This window comes from Pieris rapae, chromosome 21, assembly GCF_905147795.1.
Source record: "Pieris rapae chromosome 21, ilPieRapa1.1, whole genome shotgun sequence".
NCBI classification, from domain to species: Eukaryota; Metazoa; Arthropoda; class Insecta; order Lepidoptera; family Pieridae; genus Pieris; species Pieris rapae.
In genome coordinates, this window is record NC_059529.1 from 2,549,857 (window position 1) to 2,569,814 (window position 19,958).

The 19,958-nt window shown below is 32.1% G+C and overlaps 1 protein-coding gene across 1 annotated transcript; it reads right to left on the reverse strand.

Moving 5' to 3' along the window:
* Positions 1–976: 976 nt before the first annotated feature.
* Positions 977–19,853, reverse strand: LOC110995438 (putative uncharacterized protein DDB_G0277255). Its single transcript, XM_022262605.2, has 9 exons — positions 17,122–19,853; positions 16,689–16,850; positions 12,203–12,421; positions 9,775–9,929; positions 8,892–9,114; positions 7,999–8,173; positions 6,865–6,971; positions 5,956–6,072; positions 977–5,093 (listed from the first exon to the last, which is right to left on the reverse strand). Exons 1-9 carry the CDS (start codon positions 19,675–19,677, stop codon positions 4,986–4,988), a joined length of 3,822 nt encoding a protein of 1,273 aa, XP_022118297.2. The 5' UTR covers positions 19,678–19,853; the 3' UTR covers positions 977–4,985.
* Positions 19,854–19,958: the final 105 nt, after the last annotated feature.

The window sequence follows — 19,958 nt, forward strand, 5'->3', positions numbered from 1 at the left end:
ATATTTGCTCTTTGCAATAATATCATTCCAAATTTTAGACGCCAATAGGTTGGTACTTTGTTGAACGACAAGTTTCTGCGAAAGCTGTCCTTTTTACGGAATAATTACTATATCATCGATTCCGATTCAAAATTTCTAAATGTGGAAACTGATAATGGTCCTTTAACATATTAATTATATAATAATATTGACCGTTTTTTAGATGTAAGATTTCCTAAAATTGTAAAATAAAATAAATTTAGGTCTAAATTGTCGACTATATTAATAAAAAAATATATTTTTCAGGATTATAACTGAAAACATAATTAATACTACAAAAAGTGTCCTACGTGCCTTGATACGATTAATTAAAATACACGGGGAAATAAAGCAAATTTTCTTTTTCAATATTTAATATGCAATCATGAACAATATAATGTCAAGCAATTTAATATCAATAGAACAATATACAATAATTTCATTGAATGAGACAGAGTATTCAAAAAATATCTGTAATATACAAAACTAATAATAATTTACAGTAGTTACGAAAGCCGTTTAACAAAAATATATTTAAGTAATATCAATAACAACAAAACGAGAATAAATAATTCATACGCAGTATAATTTTCACGAAATTATTATCAAAATTTAATTATTAAATAAAAAATAAAAATGTCCCATTCCGGATTATATTTCATCTGATTATAGTGAATAAATGGAATATACAATGTATATCGGTTTTCAAACTGTAATAAGTACTATATCTTAACAATATTATTGTTCTTATTAATACTTTAGTTTTGAAACCACAGACCATAGTTCGAGTTTTAATAACTGAAACCTTATTAAAGACATTTAATATAATTGTAAAATACATGGTAACACTAAGCCATAATCGTTAATACAATACAATATAATCATATATTAATAATAAAGTTTATTCGCCTTCATAACATTAAATTTTACAGGTTTACCTGCAGCTTGGTATTAACTATATTTGTGACAGGATGTGCCAATAATAGGAATATAGTAGTTCTGTGGTAACAGGTCTCCAAATAAAAAAAAAGTAATATTCAATTAATTTCTACTGTGAGAGCCAAATAAGGTTATTCTACTAAACTGACAGTAGATAAATATTAAAATAATGATTAAATGTCATTTGCAAAATACAGTCAAACCGTTTACGACATCGTTTAGAACAATATACCGGCTATTTTTACTACCAAATGTGAGTAATCCCTTCGATGTCGTTATAACCGATTTTGACTGTATTTTAAATTAAGTTAAACTACTTGACCTTGAACTAAAATATTACAGAGGTAAAATAGTATAAAATATAACATAAAATATTAAGAGAGCTTCGTCATATAAATATTAACATTTGTGACATTTTCTTCAGAATGTCGAGGACCATATCAATTCAATTAGTCTCCACAGAAAATGTAAAATAATTACAGATTTTACTTCATTTTGTTCGTGTCGAACTACGGTCTGTGCGTTTGGCCTTGCGAAAGAGACAGATACAGTTTTATAACTTGCACTTTAAACGATATCACATCCTCTCCCTCTCGCTCAGAAATAATCAACCGAACAAATCGTTGGCAAGAAGACACAAAGCATGTTTTAAAATAGCCACAAAACATAGGTTTTATTTGTTTTCATACAATTTCGTGTCAATACTTAAAATATAATTTATAGTTTAAGGTGCGTTTCAAGTATTATATAAGCATTATTTTTGTACTAACCATTCTCTTGTCTATAGTATTATTAATTTGTATTTTCATAAACGGTTTGATCAATTTAAAACTGTATCACCAGCTTGTTATATTATCCCAGTTTAAAAAAAATATTCCTTTACTAAAAAGTATTTCCAAAGCCAAAGAGTTTTGTAAAAGGTAACCCACTTATAAGCCGGAAATCTTTCCATTGGTTTATATATTTTTTTATAGTACTCTTTTTCTATATAAGCGCAAACCTTTAGCTAATTTTAAATTGATTAGCTAAAACCTTACTCATATTAAACAAGTTCAACCATAAAACAGACATTAGTTAGTACTATATAATATTTGAATGGCCCAATATATACGATTCGCCAAACTTAACACAAATCACAGATACAAAGCATACAAAAAAATTTGCTACAACTACAATTGTAGGCAGTACAAAATGTGCAGCTAATTTGGAATAATCACTGAGATATACAAAACAAGTGCCCCGGAGTTTCGTAAAAAAGATATTAATGCATTCCATATTTAAATAGAAGTCGTAAAGTTTTTATGTGACATCCGGTTGTTTTTCTACCCTCAAATATTATATTTTGTAATTTCTACTATTTATTGATAATTATTACTACAATGGAACTAGAAATAATTAATTTTAAAAAATCAGTGGCGTTACAACCTATTTAGGTCTGGGCCTCAGATGTCTAAATCCGTTTCATGATCATTTGTAGATCACTGATAGGCAGGTAGGTGATCAGTCTTCTGTGCCTGACACACGCCGTCTACGTGCTGGATCTAAGGCATACTGGTTTTCGCTGTATGTTTTTCTTCACCGTTCGAGCGAATGTTTAATGCGCTCATAGAAAGTCCAGTGCACAGCCGGGGATCGAAGCTACGACCTCAGGGATAAGAGTCGCACGTTAACAATGCGAACAAAAATTAATTGCGCTCAATTATTTTATTGATCCAGAAAGACCCTGCTAAATCAAATTACCAATCCCCCAGCTATTTTTAATTAGAGATCAACAGTAATTTTCATTCAACCAATTGTTGTCAAAAAAAAAAATACCGTCACTTCATATGTATTGTGGTATTTTATCTAAGTTATATTTTATTTTTAAGTTTAACATTATCATATTGGTGTAGCATTGTAGGGAATGTGTATGTATTTTTGTGTATAAATAAATAAGTTTATGATCACTGTACCATATTCTTTTGTGAAGAACTTCAGAACTTCTACTCAAATATTCACTATAAAACATTAACGCGAGGCACTTCTTAATCCTACCTATACATAGAATATCACATGGCTCTTCGCCCAAAACGTTACAATCAAAAATATTCAACCCATTTGAATTCGCACACGTCACCATTAAAATAGCTTTAAAAATAAAGCTAAAAAAGGCTTGTGAAATTAAAAAAAATACTCCGTTAAACTTGAAATTAAATAATTTTGATATCAATTACAATTTGAATGTCCAAACCAATGCATCAAGTTTCAGAATAACGTACTACAGTTGGTAATTATTCTCTACTGTCTATGTTTTAAAAGTAGCGCCAAGTCTCCAGGCCATAAAATTATTTTTAAAAAAAAGCGCCAATTCTGACATCCGTACGTCAAAACTGTATTAGATTTTGACAAATGACAGATATTTAGATCCTAATAACAAATCAATAACGCCCCGTTGTATAAATCTTTATCATATATATAAAGGTCCTTGCAATAAATTCAATTTTGAATAAATTTGACAGCTCTGTAGTCTATGACTCATACCGAATATACCTAACAAGTGGAATTGCTAAGTATTTATTCTATAGAAATCGAATTCGTTTGTCCACAGACCACAGAACGTCCAAACCAAAGCCGTCAGATAATCGGTATAGATCATCAATTGTTTAATTCCTAAGACCATATGTATATAGGAGGATATATATATATATATATTTCTTGAACTATGTAATGTAGATAAGCCTAAAATTATTGAATATACACTGTTATGTCATACATGACATAATAATAGTTTTAAACATTAACTCCCTTATTCATAAAAATTACTCTTATTGCGTTCCTAATTATAGTATTCATTCGTCCCTATCTGTCAAATTGTGTTAATGCTTTGAAGAAAAGAGACAAAATTATTTTACTATGGTACACAGTTCGATTAATTTTTTTATGAATAAGGAAGACAGTAATATGATGAATAATTACCAACAATATACCTATATATAAATCCAAATGGGCATTATTCGACAGTAAAAAAATCACGAAAAATTATATAAAATAATTTAGCACATTATCTTTGGGTTTAAAATACATTATTTGAAGTCACGATACATTAGTAGCTATACAATTAGAAGTCGCCTATGAATCTAACATGCTATCTCTATCTAACATAGCAAGATAACTTGTAGCAAAAAAGGACAAACAGTTTATTTACAACTATTACTACCTAAACAACGATAAGTACGGTTACATGGTGCAATGCCAGTATATAAGATTAAAACTCAATGTTTAAAAAAATTACAAGAGGCCTAGTATGAGTTGACAAATAAATTCAAAAACGTTTCGAAGGAAAAGTCACGTTTTTTGTTGTTTGTGACCTTTTGACAGTGACAACCATACATAGATAAACAATAATATTTTTGGAGCCTTAAGGTAATATTATAATTTCAACGTCAACTGAGATCGGAAAAAAAGGTTTAATATAAGTGAAACTAATTTTCTAGCCACGTTGCCATGGCAACCGAAGAAACTTTTAGTTTAATATATACTGGCATTACACCTTCCCTAATATCACTACAGTAACCTGAAAAGCATTAAATTCTAAATTGTGCTAAAAGTTTTTTTAGAGCAAGTTATTGATTATTGAATGTCGATTATATGTCAGGTTTTCTAAAATTTGAATTTCGAATAGATTAATACAGAATATACTAATTTTTATATATTGAGTATGTAATATTCGTTAAATTACGCTTAATGGACCGATGCCAATAACTTACAAAACATATCTGTATTCTAAAACACAGAAGAATGTTTTATAATAAAAATGATATAACAATTCTGGAACATTTCCTTACGTATGGGTATAAAGAAAATAATTAAATAGGCCGTTCACGAATTGTGATAAACCTGTCTTATATGATAAAAAAAATATAAACGTAAGCATTGTATAATCATATATATCTTCATCGCAGAGACGATAGTTAATACGAAAGCAATAACGAAAGTGTTCATACTAACTCTTACGTATGTAGGTCGGATTAATGGATAATTTGATGAAATTACTGATGGGATGGAAGCATATGCGCCCACGCAGCCTCATATTTAGAATGTGCGGTACTGCAGGCCGACTTGGTGGCTTCGACAACGCTTAGAGGAAATGGTTCACACTGAAAAAACACACAAACACACAAAAACACTTTTATGTCTCGTATAAATAAATTGTTTATCAAATGTTTGTAAATGCGTATACTAAAACTTTGAATTCGATTCAAGATATGACAATTTCAGTGTTGCAACGTTATGAAAAGTAGTAAATAGTGACGTTGCGAAATTATTCGATACGGAATTGGAATATTTCCGGATTGATTCCTCTGGTTTATAGTAGTATATCTAAAAAACTACTACTTTAATAGAAACTAAGTATTTAAGAAATTAAATATTTCTGAATAGATAATTTAGTTATGTCGATTAATTTTATTAAGTTCATTACTTTTTCAGTAACAAAAATATTATTTTTGTTATAAAATAAAGCAGCGATTACTAAATAAATAATAATTGTGAATAATTATGTATTTATTTAAATAAAAATCAATAATTTAGTCTTTAATTGACACACCAATATTAAATAAACATAAATCGCGATTGCTTATCAATTTTTATGTACATCACTACACTATTATATTATGTGGTATCATTATTTTACAAAATGGCACTAGCTTATGTCAAATGTGGAATCGAAATATAAGTCGTGGTATAGTTATCAGTTTACAACTGTAAAATATTCAATATCCCAAGGAACGAACACAAGACTAAGTTAATTTCACGGCACTCTCTCATTAAAAGTTGGTTAATTACTTAACATACCGAATTTAATAATTATTTGAAGTTATACTTCTTTTGGGGCAATGGAGAAAACTGATGAGTGTATTTTTACGATGCGCCACCGATACGATACACCGAGACCTGAATTCGATCAATTTTATGATTTTATTTATCAGTTGGATGGTAAATGAAATGAAATAAGCTCACCGTAAGTTCACAATATGCTCTTTCGACTGCCGCTATAAGCCTCTCCAGTTCATTACTACTCGCCATCACTAGTGCAAGCCCCGCACCCCGCTCGCGTGCCTCGCACACACTCCATTCCTATAAAAGTACAAATTCTTTTTTTAAACACAGAAAAAAGTGTCCAAGTGCGAGTCGGCCCTTGGACCCGCCCATAAAAAGCATAGATAATATTGGCCATTGATAGATGGGTATTTAAATTTATTTATTTATTGAATTTTAGGAAGATTTACAGTATTTTAACAGAATGTAAATTACGTTTACAATAAAATCAAAACAAACAATTACAAATCTCCTATAGATAAACCATAAATACCTTAGTGAGATAGGAAGAATAAAATTAACAATAGATAAATAACAATAAAAATAAATAAAGTAGATAGAGTTTAATCGAAATATTGTTCGTGATATTGATTATTTGTTATTTTTGTATAAGGTCACTTGAGTAAGTAATTATTTACCTTTTTGTAGGTAAAAAAAAAATGTAGCATTTAATTTTTATTACCCTCAAATGGATAAATGTTTTACCCTTTTCAGTAGCAACACTTATGAAATGTTAGAATTCAACGGAATGAAAAATCATAGTACAACAAATGTTCAAATGAAATCAAAACAAGGTGAAAATTACGTCATTAAAATGTATTTATCAGGAAACAATACACAATTAACTACATACATTACTAAAGTAGAAACTTTCTTTTTAATTTTACATATTTGAAAACACCCAAACTCCCAAACAGGAAAACTCATGGAAACCTTAAAACGATCGCCAAACTTAATTTCTTGCATTTTACTTGACACATCATTTGACGATTATTAGCTTTTTCTCTTACTTGATTATTACTCTTAGTAAATTTAAAATACATGACTCACCAAACAGCACCAATTTTCATCTGTATCGGGTATTTTGAACGCTGTCAAATTCTTGATTGAGCCGCACGCCAAAATCTCAATATCTGTGTGCATTTCCTCGATATATTCTGAAATTATTTCAAAATCATTATATCGCTTGCCTGAACACGTGACCTATGTCTAGTCCATACAAAAATTGTAGGCAAAACGAAGCAAAAATCCTTTGTTCGAAAACTGGTGTCACATCGTTGGCCCTCGCACCGTCTATTGCGCCTGCGCGATAGCTATGATTTGGAGACGACCAATGCCAATATTTTTAAAGATTTCGCTATTCTCGTACAGTGTTCGAAGTATAACGATAACATTTTAACTATGTTCAAAGTTTTCATTGTATTATTTTAAAATTCACTTTATTTTGGCACTGTTCTGCATCATTCGTATTTGAAATTGTTAGCAATTGTGCGATCTTTCGTCTAATGAATCATGATAATGTCTTAAGTTACTTATTATATACCTAGATGGCGTTGTACGCAAATAAAAACATTATACAATTTATTTATCACATACTAGCTGAACTGGCAAACGTCGTTTTGTCATGTATATCATTTATGGTTATTGTGCCTCACTCGACATAGATAGGTATAGTGTATCGCGGACTTTTTTGTATATATTTATAAGATCTACAATTACTTAGAACATTTTATGGTTCTATCTTTAATAGTTTAGGCAGGGTACGCAAAATACGTAACTTTTTTGGTTGATTTTTTACACCTTGTGTCCGAAAAACCCTAATATCTTACGGAACCCTGTTTTTGTTCAAAATTAAATATAGCCTATATTACTCGTGGATAATGTAGCTTTCGAATGGTGAAAGAATTTTTAAAATCGGTCCAGTAGTTTATGAGCCTATTCATTACAATCAAACAAACAAACAAAGTTTTCCTCTTTATAATATTAGTGTAGATATCTATTAAACGTGCTATCATTATTACTAGTGTCAGATAGAAGTTTGTAGTTATTTATAAAAAAGAACTCTTTCGTCTACAATTCGTTCATTTCGTCGTCAAATGAGTATACTTTGTGATGAAAAATAATTAAATTGGAATGATTTTTTCATAAAAAATGAGTAATTGAAATATTTCAAATTTCACCTACCTCTTAACAACGCTTCCGACCCTCTATCCTTCAAATAGGCAGCCGCTCCGGCCACAAACGCCAAATCGAGGGTGTCCCTTAAGCTGATGACCTCAAACGGCGTGACGAGGATCGTGCAAGCGGGAGGTGGGCCGGAACGAATTGCTTTCTTAGGAGTTGTCTTCTCTTCTAACGACTGAAAACGACGTTAAGTTGTATAAAAAAAATTGGTTGCCTGTAAAGTCGGTATACGGGCGAAAGTTTTACGTGACAACGACTTTGAGTGGTAAAATAATTTCAATGTGAATATTCATTCGTATAGTAGGAAGAAGGATGAAATAATAGTAACAATTTAAAACACATTTATTTATACAAATGCCCGAGTGGAAGGGACGCGTGCCTCTCACTCGCTCTCATTGTGAGCGCATAACGTGAGCGGAGCGTAACGCAGTTTCTTGAAGTGTCACCCGGCAAACCAATTTATAAGACGTTGTCACGTCAAAATCAACCCGTTAATAGTTCATTTTCCCGTGTTTTCTTCTTTACATTTTCTTTAAAAATCGAGTTGACTAAAAGACATCGCTTGTTGGCGATAAGGCCGCCTGTAGCCTTTCCAATCATTTGAGTTTGTATATTCAATTATAATATATTTTTTTATCAACGGAAACGAAGCCTATTTTCTGAAGACAATGTGTAAAAATATAAATGAAATGGTTAGACCACACTATAAAACCATAATTTTAATCGACATGCTTTTAAAATACAAATTGAAAATGAAAGTCAATAAAGTTTTGAGAAATATACAAGTAAACCCCAGAAAATAGTGCTATATACGATTTAATTTCTAATATTATTTATTATAAACAACCAAACAATCTTCTTAAAACTTAAAACTATATTTTTACGTCACTTACTTGAGCAGCATGCAAGAGCAAAGACTGCAGCCAAGATGATGCTGTGGGATCATCAGGTGCTGCCAAAAGAAGTCTACTTGAGTCGCTGAGAGCGATCTCGAAGCAGTGAGGTCTTCTCGTTGCATCCACATGTCTTCTTACACCCACTACTAGACGTAGGGCTATGTTGTTTGGCAGGGGAGACCCGTCTGGGGAGTGCGGACCCCAATGAAGGACACCAGCTCTGGAATTTTATTATAATAGAAGCTAGATTAAAATACAGATGACAGAAATTGAAAAATAATATTAAGTGAAATACATTTAATATTTTATAATTCCATTCGTAGTGTGTTTCATACTATGGTTATGTTACTTCTGAATACATTTTGCAATTATCTTAAAACGTATGTCTAAGCATGAATCACAAACACATTAATACTAAACGTAACATTTAGAAAATTAGAAAATGACTAGCATAAGTCATAAATGTATTGAATTTTGACATGAAGAAGTCTTAGTTCACGCCAAGTTTCTTTAGACGCAGGTGTATTAATTTTTTTGGGCTATAAACATTCAACCCAAATAATTTTTCAAATATTACGTGTACTATTATAAAAAAAAACAAAATATTGATTTACGTGGTAACGAGAAGTTTAAATACACGTTTTTTATTTAAACTCCATATATAATATACATGTACATAGTATACATTTTTTACATAGCAGCATCCTCATGAATCATGATATTTTTCCGATTCGGAGCCCCCTGGCCAGAGAGACTAATAAACACTTATCAAAATACCCCATTATTAATTCGACTCATTAATTTTCTTAAAAGGCATATGAGTGTTGAATAAAACGAAAAACCTGTTGAACAATAAAACTAATGAAGATTTGTCACTTACCGTAATAAGAAGTAACAGGGCTCAAATCGTTTGGTTTTATCAGTCCTGCACATAAGATACCCTTCGAGCGGTGGGGCGAAGGCTCCAGGAGCCTCCATTAGTCGGTCCTCAGCATCGCCTGAACATGCACGTCCGTAGAATATGATTGGAGGCACCTAAACAATATTATAGTTTCACATCAGTTTAACAAATTACAGTCACAATCTGTTATAACAACATCGAAGAGACTATCATATTTGGTCCTAAAAACCGATGGCGTTGTTATAAAGAACCTAATCAATAGAATTCAGCCTTTGATTTTGGTCAATATAACCGGTATGTTGTTCTAAACGATGTCGTCGTAAACGGTTTTATTACGTATATATTTTAATAATTTTTAGTGATTAGTTAAAATCACGTTTAGTGATACCCTTTCCCATTGCCACAAGGCTCCAAAGTGCGTTGCCGGCCTTTCAAGAATTGGTACGGTTTTTTTAAGGAACCTAAATCGAATTGAAATTGAATATTTAAAGTCACGAAAAGTTTGTTTAAGAAAAACAGAAAAGTGGAGCAAAAAGTACTAAACTGTTGCCAAAGGTACAGAAAACGAAAAGAAGAGAACTTAGAAGGTGGATAGGCCAAATTAAAGAAACAGTAGATGGTACATGGCAGAGTCGTACAGTGCAGAGATGAATGGCGGGATTTCGAAGAGGCCTTTGCCAAATAAGAGCACATATATAGGCTTAATGTAAAAGTACCTGAATTAAAAGGCTATTATTATTATTGTGCGCAAATGGCCATTCTCAATAGAAATCTACCGAAATGCGAACTAACAAATGAATTAAAATTATTATACGAATTCCTCCTAAGTTTTGCTCCGAAAATGTTGTGTAAACAACGTTAGCCACCCTTTTTGAAATAAATAGTAGTTTTAATTTTTATGTAATATTTTAATGCATCTGATGACATTACTGATCTTTAAATACATTAGCAGTCTAAGAAAATAAGTGTATTACACAAGTATTAGGTAATACTATGATGCCATATGAATGAATACATCATTACCGTATTCACGACCAGTTTTAATAGTAAACAATGATTATTAAACAAATATCCCATGTATGTATTTGTATATATCACACTGTATACGTGCTAATGAATATATAAATAAATAAATAAAAATCTGCGTTTACAGCACAAGATGTTATGTGACAGAATTTCTATCTAAACTGCTACATTGTAATATGTAACAACTTATCCAATACATCAACCAATAGCGTGTATTTTTTCTCTTGCTCACTCTCTCTCAATCGCTCTCCCTCTTTTCTTCGGAAAAAAACGCTGCACAACTTCGTGACCTTTCATCCGTAAAAAATTACCCTCATGCGCCTAAAGAAGATTTACTTCAAAAATTTATAGGCTATGTTCACATGTAACGCGCGTTAACGCGTCACAATTCAGCGATCTGACCATAGCTGTTAATTTTTTTTGTAACTAAATATATAGCTTGGATTCCGCTTTTGTATCTTGCCTTAACGCATAGCCTGAAAACAGGTGTCGTTTGATCTATATGATATTAGGCATTCTGTTATTCACAGAGCCGGTCTAAACCCATTTCAATTACCTTATCTGGTTCCAAAACGACCGCATTAAAAGGATCTCATTCTACCAAGATCTCAACAATCCTGCCATGCGGTCGACTAATTGTTGCACTAATTATACTATACTTAACTTTATACTATAATAATAAGTCTTCTACAGAAAAACCTCTCATATTCTTTCCCATTTTCCCCTTGTTTCATGAAAGAACTGTTCAATAGAGATTTTTTTGCTTATAATTTTCTTGTGATCGAGAATTGTCAATTACTGTGATTAATAAGATAAGCTTTTAGTTGTCAATTTATTTCAGATGTAAGTTTTATCATTTTTTAGTATATATTATATAATTTTATAGTAATTTAATGTTCACTTTATCGTTTACGTTACTTTTTTGCTTACCTTACTATCGGTAGAAGATATCGTTAGCGATAAGGTCGCCAGTACTAATTTTGTAATCTGATTTTATATGTACTATTGATGAGACAACGTGTAAATAAATATAATAAAAAAATACAATACAGAGCTGTCAGTGTCAAACTACGCATCAATAAGTTGCACGCGAGGAATAATTGATCTTAATTAGCTTGCTCATTGCACGCAATGATGCGGAAATAAACATAGAAATTCATACGAGATTAATTTTTATAAGACGATAGAAACGTATTTTAAAGAAATAAAAAACCTTTATTGCTCCCTAAGATATTATAAGTAACAAAGCAAAATTAAAATGTGCCGTCTTAAGGTACCTATATAACCTGTTATGACATATCTCAAACACCATTATTATGTACACCTGTACATCTCACATAATAATATCGAGTAATTCCACTAAATAAATATGATAACTTACCTGCTTCTCATGCCTCTGCCTCGTCACAGCCGATGCTAAATGGCGACAATGAAGTGGCAACATGGCTGGAGGTCGGGAGATTCTTAAAGGGGACGTTCTCGCACTCCACTCCAAAGAGGATGCGAGCCTCGCGCCCAAAGACGACTCACCAGTTACCACTGAACAGGCGATGTTGCCAGATGTATCTATTACTTGAATGTATTGTGCTTCCGGACCCACCTGGAAGATTTCACTATACATTAGACAAATAAACCAATGAAGAAATGTAGATGAAAGAATTTAAATTTAGTTGGTCATGTAGAGAAATATGAGGGACCCGTACTGAAATGCAGTTAACAGAAAATATTTCTTGCTGGACAGAATTTTGCGCTGAAGATGAGGTAGTCCTCGAAACTGAAGCTTATTTGGAGGCGAAAGACAAATCGTAATATAAAAATGATGTTGAAAAATTATATGACCGCTGTAATCGTTGTATCACTCTCGAGGAAAACTATATAACAATCAAATCAATTTCTATATTTTTTTTCTATGTTAGGACCTAATGTCAAAGAATAGGTCTATAAACATTTTAGGATTTCATGATAATAAAATGCTACAATTAATTTATGTTTACTCATACTGTACCACCTTTATCATTGTTGTCTAATTGACATACTTATTATATCGGCAGATTAAAGTATATCATAACCATAATAACTGATTTGTTGTCTAAATATCTAATTTAAATGAGCCGAAAAAATATTAATATAAATCTTGGCCTTATTCCAAAGAAAGAAAAGTAATATTTCTATTTAAAATAACGTCAGGATATAAGTTTCTTGACCTAAATCTGTCGAGTGCAGCCAAAGGAAATATAAAACGAACCAACAACTCGATATGAAATAGCCAGTACAAACATTGTACCCAGTTTGTTAGTCCATGTCTACGTCTTCGTCCGCGCAATATTTCACATGAAAGCATACTTTTCGAATTCCTACTTCGGATAATATAAATACCTTTCAGGTATTCAGATTTCTAATTCTGTTTCGTGATCATTTGTTTTGTCCAATAGGCAAGTAGTCAGTGATACACGCCGTCGACTTTAATAATATAACTAGCGGACAGACGTTGTCCTGCATGATATTTCATGCGATTAGGATATGAAACCAAGTATGAAAGTACTGACTGCATCTGCGTGTCTGGTTTGTGAATCTAAACCACCCAGGTTTCCCCCAAAGGCATACAAAAAATCCTTTAAATCGGTCCAGCCGTTTCAGACTTCAGTCACCTACAAACGTACAGTACGTATAAATATATATAAACTATCCTATCTTTTAGTGAGATCAAACTGCATACGATGCAAATTTGATTGAAATCGGTTAAGTAGTTCAGAGGAGTCCATAGCGGAGAAACAACGTGACGCGTAATTTATATATATTAAGATCGGGTGTGTTAGGATAATATATCTATATACCTGATTATGTACCTTAGTACCAAAGCACTAAGTACTATTAACAAATATTTATAACACGCTAAGCATAATCGTCAAAGGAAAGAAAAATATTGCCATGTTTGCTTGTTTAACGCGAGATTGATTCTATAATTCTAGGTTTTTTACGATTATAGTTAATTCCTTGAAGTTTGCTATAAGCCCTAAGTCCTGAATGACTCACTTATTCAGAATTCATAAGTCGCACAATACTTGCGTGCTTCCGTCGCAACGACTGTACAATATAGAATGTATATGGATGACTCAATCATGTGTGAAGAAGCCGAATGTATCATGATAACAAAAGAAGATCGCCGCTTTAATTAAAAGAGGCGCCGAAAATAAATATATAAATATTTAGAAAGCAAAGTTTTTAATAGTGAACCAACTTTCTTTATATGTATCTGTAATGTGTACTATGAAAGACTGTCACAGATACACGACTATTCAAGAAAAGCCTTTGACAAAATTATCTCTTTTAAGTTTTAATTATCTGTTTCTAAATACATTTAAGATACTACTATAATTCTACATGTTCCATTGATAATTTAAGTAGATGATCTTCTGACTCATGAACGCCGTTAATTTTTGGGTCAAGACACGTTTCTTTACAATTTACGAACGTTAATATAGAGATAAAAACCAATGACGTTCTACATGGAATACACAGAATTAACGCGTACCGAACAACTAAAGAAAAATCAATAGATTTAACAGTTTACATTTTCAAAACAAATTGGCATTATGCCAAAATCTCCCGTCTAATAGTCCTATATTTGGCAAGGGGTTACCCTTGGAAAGCTAAATCGCTAATTTATAGTCCTTTGTATTACTTCACTCTCTTTTCGAGGTATAACGTGAATATGTAGATGTCTTTATGTGAAATTATTGACGATGTAACTTAAGTTTAAGTTACTTTTGCTAAGTGTCTCCTACGATTTATTTATTTATTAAGTAAATAAAAATCTAAAATATAAAACGAAATCTACTGATAATTTTATAAAATCTTCTATCTAATATATATGTAAGCATACGTTTTGCAAAAAATAGGAATTAAAAAATACAATTTAACCATATAAAAGATATGACAAACACACAATAAAATAAAATTACCAAGAATTTTTGGTACTTAAAGCAGAAAAAATCATCAGCAAAACGGAATTAGGTTCGAGAAAGGCACCTAGCCGAAGAAACCTTGAACCAGCCTTTACCATCCCAGTATTTTAAAAACGGAGTGGAAAACCTTTTGATCAGGTTATATCGAGGCATCAGATTCCATTATGGTTAATGAGGCAATGAATATGTAGATTAATGCATGTTTGATTTCATTTCAAGCGTGGAAATATAGGTAATTAAGCCAATGGCCAAGTAAACCAACCGCTATCGTTAACAGCTTGCTTAGTACATATTAAAATACATATTTGTTGTATTTGTCATCTATTGAATAAGAAGAGAAACTCCAAAAAAATAGTTTTAATTGTGATAGTTTCATAGAGAATTGCATCTATTTTGTTGTATACTATTAGCGTAAAGTATTTTTTAATAAATATGATCTAACTATAAGTGAGATTCAGAAACGGACTTAGCAGAAACAGTATGTCAAAATTCAATTCATTTTTGACAGGTGTCAGAGACTTCAGCTTAAGAGACACGCATCGCAGGTTTAATTGCTGGCTAAAACAAAAGGCTAAGAAGCGTCAGGTAGCGGTGGGGGGCAAGTAGGGATCATGCTTGCAGTGTAAGTTGGAATATATCATAAATATGCATTACAAGTTAATACTAAATTTAAGTTAAGTCTTTTAATTCTGTTAAGATGAACTAATCTAGCAGTCAAAGTAGCTAAGGGAGTACGTAATAAGATATGCTTACGAGTTTGTTATTTTTATTAATTAATGCTTAGCACGAAAGTATAGGGAAATATTTATAATTAGTTTTATTTTGTTAAGTAGCTATATTTAATGATAAAGAAGAAAGTTTTGTATATTTGCAACAACTAAACAAAAAATATGGCACCAATTTCAAAAATTACTTTAGAACATGTTCTAAATATTAGATATATCTCTTTATAGAAGTACTCTAAAGGTATCTACTAAACATACGCTTTTTAACCTGTTATAACTATCCATTAAAAATATACATAAATCAGTCAAATAATTATTTAAAAATCTCTAAAAGTGTGCCTACATGTACTTTACGATAACTATGTAGAAAATATTATGTTACACCTTAATTGGTTTATTATATGACCACTTATTCAATATCCAATACTAATATTTAACCTCAAAACATTTGCACTCATCAAGTTGTTTTCCACATTTTTATCGACTAGAAGTGCATTGACATAATCCTTACCCTTTAGATAAAGTGGTATTTTAAGACATAATAAAGATAAAAACAACTATTATAGGAATTTTACAGACTTTTACTTTACTTTCCGCAATTATATTAGACAATATGATTATGACCTACTTTCTAATTCAAATCGAGATATATGGTATAAGATACGCAGTTGTTTTAAGTATTAGTTTTTAATACGACTGAGGAAGATTTTGTTGTATGATTATGGTTTTATATAAATTAATGATTCTTGTATGAATGATGTGTACTAAAATGTATATTTAAGACTATTAACTTAATAAAGGAATTTTTTTTTGCTAACCGATATACACTCAGAGAAATCTGCTTGCGGAAGTTATATTACAAAATAAATATTACATTGCCTTTTGTAATCTAGATATTTATAAACCTACTTTTTTTTATTTATTTTTTTATAGAACAGGGGGCAAACGGGCAGGAGGCTTACCAGATGTTAAGTGATACCGCCGCACATGGACACTCTTAATGCCAGAGGGCTCGCGAGTGCGTTGTCAGCCTTTTAAGAATTGGTACGCTCTTTTCTTTGAAAAATAAATCGGAAATACTTCAGTTATATACCTTAAGTTATTATTCCTATTATGTAATCGATGCTAGTTGAATACAAAGTATTAACAATTTAAATAATCTTATGCTAAGACTTACCGCTATTGCATCTAACTCGTTATGAGGTAATGTGCATATCATATCGTATTCAGTTCCGCCGGGATTAACGCTCGCTACATAAAGTGCATAGTCCGTTATGAAGACGAGCAGAGGAGTCCAAGATCCATCCTCCATGTTATATGGTGATTGCACCCTCATCATCTAAAAAACATGAAAGCTGTACTGACTCATCATCATTTAATTTCAAATCAAAAATCATTTATTCATGTAGGTAACACAATGTACACTTATCAACGCCAAAAAAGAAATTTGATTTGAGAACTGGCAGTCTCAAATAGGGCGTAGAACGAAAGAGAAGAACTGGCAATAAAAAAGGATGCATCTTTTTATTTTATTTGCGATCGAAGCTATACTGAATATAATGAATCAATAAATAATTGTGTAAATTGGAAAATAAGTTTTGTAACCTTACCCTATTCAAGGTTTCATTGGGATGCGAGAATATTTGCAACCTTAGTTTCTCATTGCATTCAATGGCAACGTTGTCTTCGAAGCTGTCAAAGTATGAAGGCTCGTCGGCCGTGAGCAGTCGCACAGACAGCCTTTTGTTTTCAATCACCTCCTTGTCTATAAGACGGGACATCCGTTCGGCGGAAATACGGAACGTTTCCGATACCATCTTTGACGGATACACAATACATGGGAAATGCTTTTCAAGCCTTAGCTTCGTCTGATAGAATTTATTATTACGTATCTTCAATTCAAGGTCTTTTTTTTGGCAAACATTTTTCAAGTATCTGTTTAGTAGAGCGGACTTATTGGTCTGTAACTTTTGACTTGGACTGTCGAAAAACTCGTCATTGAAGTCATCTGCGCCCTTCAAGGTTGAATTATCCGTGTTAGAGCCATTATCGTTAATGACTTGCTGGGTTTCATCACTTTTCTGTACGGTTGAGGCCGATTTACGACTGTACCTGTTAACATTTTGCTTTTTTGGCGACGACAAATGTTTCGCAAGACCATTCTTTTGCTCTGTTTCGTCTAGAACATTTTTGTTGAATTGACGTTTGGGTGTTGATGCCCTACTTGAGTTGTCACCGTCTCTTTGATTAAAATCTGATTTGCTTGAGCTGGAAATTAATTCCTTCACTGGAGTAGATTCTGGTATTGGTACAAAGGTTTCCTTTGGGGCTTCAAAGGCAGTTTGGAACGTATCATGTACATAGCTATATGATACTCCTTTGTGTTCATAAACTGTACTTTCACAGTTCACAACATACTTGCTTAGTGGAGGCAGAATATCATTCAAGGATTTTTTATCATTTTGAGCCTGCATATTTAAAGTAAGTTTGTGCCTCGGAGATCCCTCCGGAGTTCTTTCATTGCGGACAGGAGTTTTTGGTGTCACTATATTATGTTTCGCTACATCAGATGACTGTGAATTAAAGTTTATTTCTACAAAATCATCTTCATCATCAATTTGAAATCCAGAGTCTAGACTTTTTGAAAGTTTTCTATTTTGGTTAACGTCACATGGTAAAGCTTCAATGACATTGTTTAATTCAAAACTATTTTCTGGTAATCCACTTTCAGGTGCAAAATTAAAGTTAAAGTTTTTATAGAAATTTTTTAATGAATCAATGATGTTATTGGTATCTAATAGATTTAATACTTTACTGTTTCCCTTTGTTTCTTCAACAACATTAGTAGTGATGTATCGTTTCTTTTTAAGAACTGATTTTACAGTGATGGGGCTCTGGGGTACCTCTAAAGGTTTCTTTCTGCGATCATGAGATTGATCAATGTCAGCTTCAGAGAAATAAGTTTTTCTCATGAAAGCTACATGAGCATTATTTTCAAATTCATCACAAGAGTATGATTTTTGGGTTTTTTCACATTTCCTATTACTAACAGGGGTTTCAGTTTTGTTGGAGTTTGAAGATGAAGATTCACTGCTTGAGGATTCAGAATCACAGCTGAAATTGGAGTCTGAACTATTTGAATCACAGCCATATAACTTTCCATTTGGCCTAGTTTCATTATTGTTGTCCTTGTCCTTGTTATTATTTTCTGTATTGTTGTTTTCTTGATTGCTCTTTCGAAAGTCTTGGCAGTACTCAAATATGCCACTGTGGTCATGTTTACTATCTCCATATGTGAGGATGTCTGACATAGTTTGTTGTGCAACATCTGCAGCATATTTTGGAGCCCTGTCACCAGATGCCCAAGAGAACCTATCACTCACATTATTCCTTTGCCTAAATCTATCACAGTATGCACTATCAGGGCCATATGAAACAAATCCACGTTCAATATGAATATTGTCAGTTTTTGTATTATTCAGAATATCTTCATGGAAAGACACCCTTTTCTTTTGGGAACTAGGGCCACTTTGTGACTTTTTCCTACACCTTCTTCTGTACACAATATCTTCTGATAGAGATTTTTTTGGTTCACTTGTTCTGAGAGCAGATTTTTTTATTTCTTCAGTTGAAACTTTTTCACTTTCTAAAGCCTTAAGTACAACATCTGGTAGATTTTCATAGCAGGGTTTTTTGTTGGTTTCAACAAGGAGTTCTGGTACAATATCGTCATTTGCCCCACTATTTTGATTATCGATATCACTTCGAGTCATTATACTACTACTCGTACTTTTAATCATATCCTGTGACCCCGACGGCGCTGCATCATAAATACTGTCGCACGTTAGTTCCTCTGTCCCGATTAAGCTATGAGACATAAGAGCCTGACTCGTTGCTTCCGAAGCATCACTATCCAAACATTGCACCCCGGAATCCCCAGGAGTATCAGCCAAACTACTTGTTGTGCTAGATATTAGATGGGAAGTTGCTTGGAGTAGTAATTCAGTCGGTTTACCCGTCTTATCATTTAAAATTTCCATTTTCGCAAAACGCACCGTATCCTCACCAGCATTTAATAATCCTGTTGCAATAATATCGTCATTTTTTTGGCGACGTTTGATTTTATCGATCTCTTTACCTGTAGCCCTTTCGACAGACATTTTCATTAAATTATGCACGTATTGCAGTAAATAGTTTTCATGAAATTTATTATGTTATTTGTTTATTTATTAATATTGCACACATTTTGGTTGAAGTCACACAAAAATCGCGTAAAATGATTTTCATAATAAGACAAACACAGTTCAGCCATTTGTATTTTGAAAACTTTGAATACTAAATCTTTGACTTTGATAATTGACCCATTCATTTGATAGTCTACCAGAATTGTCAAATTTATGGGATAGAATGCGAATGACTTCATATGACAAAGAAAATAAATTGTAAT